The sequence below is a fragment of the Ceratina calcarata genome, unplaced genomic scaffold (assembly GCF_001652005.2).
Source record: "Ceratina calcarata isolate Rehan_Ccalc_2016 unplaced genomic scaffold, ASM165200v1 scaffold291.2, whole genome shotgun sequence".
Taxonomy (NCBI): Eukaryota; Metazoa; Arthropoda; class Insecta; order Hymenoptera; family Apidae; genus Ceratina; species Ceratina calcarata.
The window spans coordinates 14,973-20,885 of NW_017151492.1; the positions used below are offsets into that span (position 1 = coordinate 14,973).

The window sequence follows — 5,913 nt, forward strand, 5'->3', positions numbered from 1 at the left end:
AAATAATATCTCTTACCGATTCACTCTGTACGTTTTCATTTCTGTAGTTTAAAACGTGCAAATTAAAATGTAAATAGCAATATAAAGGAAAATGTATCATTTTATAACTGTTGATGAATAAAAATTTACGTATTATTGAAAATCATTTCCTACTTTTGCTTACTTTCTATTGTGGATCTTAAATAATATTCTCGTAGCTGATATTAATTCAACTTATAAATATCCTTAAAACATATATTAACAATTATACTCATAATATTGATCGTTATTTAATTGTATACCTATATCGCGTGTCAGTAATAACCACATGATCAATATTATGAACCAGCGCAATATTTAACAATTACTTTCGTAGAAATATTTCTGAATAATTGAAAATATTGTAATTATATGTTCCTAAATAAATAATTTACGATTGCTCGTTCTCTGTTGGTCAGCCTGTTATTACGCGCGGATTGGATCTTATTACAGTGTCTTGCTTTGCGTTTTCAGGTGTTTGTTGAGGTTGGGTCGAAGGTGATCGATGCAACTGACATTCTACGCATTGCATTGTTTATGTTTCGGTGGTATTGCGACTTCCCCGTTTTTCCTGTTTGAGTTCTTAGTTCTTAAGTAAGTTCACTCTTGCCGAATTCGTTAAAGTGCTCTAGTTATATGATTAATCGTCCCGTTAACATTAAACAACAATGCCACATGCGGGTGTACTAGCTGTGATTATTGGAGTTACCGTGGCTACAGTTCTGTACTTTATCTTTGGCAGTAACCACGAGGATGAACATAGATATCGATATTATTCGCCTTATTCTGAGTAAGTATATACAGTAAATATCACATATATATGTGAATTTTACATAATAATATCCTTTATTTTTCTTTTATCAAAACAATACAGACAAATAGAGGATACTGAAGAATGTCCAATATGTTTATCCTTATTAAATCAACATACATATGCAATGAAATCCTGTATACATCGTTTTCATAGGAGCTGTATTGAACAATGGCAACGTGAAACTTTAGGAGTAAGTATTACAATGTGAAATCTATCCTGTTAGCTAAGCCTGTAGTGCTAGATTTTCTCTATTCTCTCTTCATCAGATTCTTTATGAATCAGAATGGCTACAGATTCGAAGGATCTGTTCTGTAAAGAATATGCAGACAGATTGGCAGTGGATGTCAATACACATCTGTTTACAAAACCATAGCTATCTATATCTATATTTAGCTTCTGTTTTGGTAGCAGAGCCTGCATTGTCAGAATTTTTGAGATTTCAATTGCAGCAATTTTGATTTCACCAATGAAAAATATTGTTCAATAATCCTGACACCGAGCATTGCTTTAAAAATGGAAACTAAATGCAGACACAGATGACTACTTCAGTGAATAGATTTATGTAACGCTTGATGTTACTTTACAGCCTCAGGCATTGTGTCCAGTCTGCAGATCTCCGTTTACATTATAAACTAAATTTAATATTACGTGTGCTTTGATTAGTACAATATCCTTTGTACTTTGACATTGAAACTAGAATATATTTATTTCATACCAAATTCGCATTATAACAACACCTTTTATAAGTTCTTCACATCATTTGTCTATCAGGATTATATTGGATGAAGAAATAACTGTTGAAATGTAAATGTCATAGTTGCAAAGGAACGTCAGTTTCAAAAATGATATATGCAATACAGATTTTTTGTTCCCTCAAATTGTTGATACAATTATTACGATGTTGCAATTTTTCAAAAACGTTGCCTGCATCTCTTTAGCATAGCACATGTACAGGGTTATACATGTTATGTGAGATATTCGTAGCGAAATATTCGGTTGAGGAAAAAGCTGTTGAATTCCATTGCGATGTGTGACTGTTTATGTGTTACGCTATACTTCTTCAAAGATTGCATCGGTTTTTTGATCGACCAGAGCGAATTGCATCTTTGTTATCGAAATTTCCACTTTGTGCTTCTCTTACTAATGCATCAGATCCGTAAATATGACTCTTGGCAGCCTCCATCACATTCTTCCCTTTTTTATAATAGGATTTCAAAATACATCAAATTTCTTCGTTACGAGTGCACATTTTTAGAAGTAAATAATGTTAGACTGGATGTACAGATTTTACTAATCTTTCTTTCAAATTGTTTACTGGACTATAAACTCTGGGACAGCCTTAAGTGTTCTTAGATGCAGCTGATATTATCAGATATAATTGATGTTAAGGATGTTTACTAAGAAACTTTTTCCTCAACTCAACAATGCAAGCATGTGTAATTGTACAATATGGTGAGTTAGCCCAAGGCACAAACAAATAGGTAAAATACCTATAATCTAATTATATTGGAAATTGATTAAAAGTACGCGATTGTTTTATAAAATGTATCTAGCCTTTGTAAATAATTCACTCTGAACAATGAGAAGAGTATAACAGTGTACAATTTTTATGCAAATCCCACAATCATGAGAGTGATATTCTTATTATACTGGGTGATTTTTGTAACGTGATGACTTGAAATAACTCCTGAATTATTTATCGTGGAAAAATATGTTCTTTTATTTTACTACAACAGTGCATGTGTTTTTCAAACCATACAACTTTTGTTTGAAACATTTTATTCTACGATGAATAATATGCAAGATATTTGAAGTAGTCGCGTTATGAAAATTATAATGTATTAACTAATAACATTTATAACCTTGTAAAAACATATTGTTAATATAAATATGTACGTGCTTTTCATTGGCAATGACATGTTAACGTTTTATCTTTACGTCATATAGTCAATTTATAACACTTTAAATGCAATTTTGAAATAGGTGACTAAGTATAAGGCAAATAAACATAATCATATCATTACGTATAAACAAAATTATTGATTTGATGATAATATTACATTTGATTTTTCATTATTATCCATGCAGGCGTTAGTTTTATTTGACTCTACAAGTCGACGTTTACTCATTCTCCAATATTATCTTCAAAACGATCTGTTTACTTCCACTTTTATAATGCGGAATTGTAAATTACTATAAGTATATATAGTATATACTATAAGTCTAAAATCATGTTAAGATTCTCCAAATATTATTAACACAACTAATAATATGTTTGATTTATATAAAGTTGCATGAGTTTTGCATTAAAATGAATTGTATTTAAGCTCAAAGAAGCTCTCTCTACTTGTGATAAAAAGATCTGTGAACACGTTCTTTTTGTAATTTTAATGTCATACTCATGTTATTATCAGTTCCTTTATTGATTATATTACGTCTTAATTATAAGACAGTGTCATATTTGAACATGTATAATGTTATTAATTCATATATAACTTATGAAATGATACTTTATGAGAAAAGGAATGAGTTATAAAAAATGTACATGCGTAAGAAATGAATAAATCGAAAATATAAAATAAAAAATTGTTATTTTTCTTTCTATGTAGAAATTATCCAAACGAAAAATTATTTGTAGAAACCATAATTTTTTCCGATGTTCTCATTTCATCAGATGCCTGAAAATTTGTAATTTTTAGAGTGTTCTCGGATGGCCTAATTATTTCAAAAACGAAGCGTTATAGAAGAGTCAGTAGATTCAGGGAAAAGTTTTACAGCTTCAAGTGGTAAAGTCGAATGTACTGCTTGTTTTTAATTTTTAATCGCTTTAAAGGACGTACTTGATATTGCAACTATAAATAAATTCATATGTAGTATCAGAATCAGAAAAAGGATCGTTGGACGAAGGTATCGATATTTAACACACGTTAAATATCACAGACATTTTTAAAAGTGAAAGCAGAATAACGACGGGCATTAGGTAAAGTACATTCCTTATTTCGCTCAGTTAAAAGAAAAGGAAACTAAAAAATACGGAAGCGTTATACTTCAAGAATTGATTGCAAAGGGGAAAAATTATGCACGTTAAGAACGACAGAACTACACTATTTACGAATGTAACATCTGTGATTGCGGCACGCGCGGTACGCTTTCCTTTTCACTAATCGTAAACGGCTTCCTTATTTCCGGTTCACTCAATTTGTATCCCTTTCGCGACCGTGACCATAAATCACGATTACTTTCTACACTTTGCATTGTCATTTCGCGTCGATGGCCCTAATGGTCGGTTTTTTATACGTCGTCCCATTACGAGCAAACTCCTCTCATATGCAGAGTGTCATCAGTAAAAATATACGACAACTCGTTGCTTAATGATTGTATTACATGCTTTGACAAATTCAAAATGTACTTCTCTCAGTGTATAGAGTGACCATTTATAAACATATAATTTGCAGTATATTGCAAAAAACTGAGAAAAGTTTCTTTTGTTTTATATATCTCAATGGTAATTAGTCCAAATAATATAATCTGATCGCATGCAGAATGAATAAACATGCAAGTAGGAATCGATATGCGTTAAAATAAAAAGCGCGCGTGTACGATTTGAAGACTTACGAAGAAGGGTTTAACTCGTTACATTCGCTGTTTCCATCCTTCGTAACAGTGTGCCGGATGGCTGTATGCGACTGTAATGTTTGTCCAGTGAGCGGCACGGGGAATGTAGAAAACCGGTCAGTTACCCGAGAAACACTCTAGCTGGTAGCAGGACGATCGGTGTCGTCGATCGTTAAGCTTGAGGTTATTTGTGCGTTCCGGTGGTTCACAGCAACGGCGGTCTATGGAGACACAAAGGTGGCCGGAAACGACGCGACGACGATGACCGGTACTTAAACAATTTCGTGTTACGCGGTTTTCCCGGCGGTCGATTGTCAAAATGCGTGAACAAATCGAATACCATGCAGTGTTTGCTGTTAATCTTATGTATCGTTCGCGTGATCGTGACCTCGGAAACCGCCGACGAAGAACGAGGTAAGAGATGCGAGAACTATCGTTTCTGCTAATTACTCACTTCGTTGTTAGTCAGTTTAAATAATGTTAAATGGTATCTGCAATGTTCTTACAGAATTTTATAAAGTTTATCATCAGAAATAAATAGATTGTAAATGTAAGACAAAGCTTAGGCACTTAGAACACTGTAAATTCAGTTCGAAGTTGCGAAGATAATGTTTTTTGCATGTATAAAAAAAAGTTTAAATTTAAATTTGTAGACCTTACATTTATCTATCTAATGACACGTGATACATTAAGATCGGCTAATTTATTAACTTCTGAAGACGAACAAAACGATCAAGACTTTCAAGACATTTAAGAATTCTCAGCTTCGAGTTTGCACAACTTTGACAAACTTCGAAGTTCGAATTCGAACTCTTAATCGGTCGAATTGCAAATATGCCACGGATGGAATGTTCGGCGACGTATAAAGGCGACGACAAGCTCATAAAAGTGGGACCAAAGCGTCTTGAATCGGGACACATGGTCACCATGGTAAACCGGTCAAACCCGAGAACTGTTGGATTAACGGTGATATTGTTTCATCGAACACGCGAATTATTCTGACGTACTTAACATTCACGTGCTAACCCTTGTTCCCAAAAATACATAACATAAGTCTCATCAACGCAGTCAGTGCGAAATATTAATCTTTTCCCATTTTTTTATCAATTTGCCAAATGTTCGGAAAAATCGATTAAATATTATTTAATAGGAGATATAATTATAAAGGAACATAGTTTACTCCATTAGAAGATACTGAAGGAAATTTAAAAACGGCCTGACATTTTTGGGGAACGAAACCCGATGCCGTTGAATCGCCGCGAAGTTGAAAATCGATCGCTCCATTTCTCTGGACCGGTTTCATGATTGTCAAGCAGGCCAAAACGAGTTTCCATTAATCTTCGATTTCGCCTGTATTACATATCTTGTAGGAGACGTCAGTACCTACAACTTTTATTTGAAGTATTTCTCGAAATTTTGAAAAAAAAAAAAAATTTTTTTATTTTTCCGAGATTTTGCCAAGGGGT

General features: G+C 33.1%; 2 protein-coding genes across 6 annotated transcripts in view; both read left to right on the forward strand.

Moving 5' to 3' along the window:
- Positions 1 to 294: 294 nt before the first annotated feature.
- Positions 295 to 1,551, forward strand: LOC108623861 (RING-H2 finger protein ATL63). Of its 4 annotated transcripts, XM_018022704.2 has the most exons (5): positions 295 to 382; positions 493 to 612; positions 761 to 808; positions 893 to 1,022; positions 1,099 to 1,412. In XM_018022704.2, exons 2-5 carry the CDS (start codon positions 524 to 526, stop codon positions 1,288 to 1,290), a joined length of 459 nt encoding a protein of 152 aa, XP_017878193.1. In that variant the 5' UTR covers positions 295 to 382; positions 493 to 523; the 3' UTR covers positions 1,291 to 1,412. The 4 variants fall into 4 exon arrangements, with proteins under 4 accessions (XP_017878193.1, XP_017878192.1, XP_017878194.1 ...); XM_018022703.2 differs by lacking the exon at positions 295 to 382 and having other exon boundaries at positions 415 to 612; XM_018022705.2 differs by lacking the exons at positions 295 to 382; positions 1,099 to 1,412 and adding an exon at positions 1,419 to 1,551 and having other exon boundaries at positions 437 to 612.
- A 96-nt stretch (positions 1,552 to 1,647) lies between these two features.
- LOC108623858 (uncharacterized) overlaps positions 1,648 to 5,913 on the forward strand; it is a 10,054-nt gene continuing 5,788 nt past the window's right edge. Inside the window, exon 1 of one of the 2 annotated variants that reach the window (XM_018022700.2) lies at positions 1,648 to 4,861. In XM_018022700.2, coding sequence (XP_017878189.1) covers positions 4,789 to 4,861 — 73 coding nt within the window. In that variant the 5' untranslated portion in view covers positions 1,648 to 4,788. The remainder of the gene's footprint in view (positions 4,862 to 5,913) is intronic. The other variant, XM_026812604.1, reaches the window with a different exon arrangement.

Coding starts and splice junctions, on each gene's coding strand:
- LOC108623861 (XM_018022704.2), top strand. CDS start 524: ATGCAACTGACATTCTACGCATTGCATTGTTTATGTTTCGGTGGTATT. Junction 613..760: donor TTTGAGTTCTTAGTTCTTAA/GTAAGTTCACTC, acceptor TATCTTTGGCAG/TAACCACGAGGATGAACATA. Junction 809..892: donor TATTATTCGCCTTATTCTGA/GTAAGTATATAC, acceptor AAAACAATACAG/ACAAATAGAGGATACTGAAG.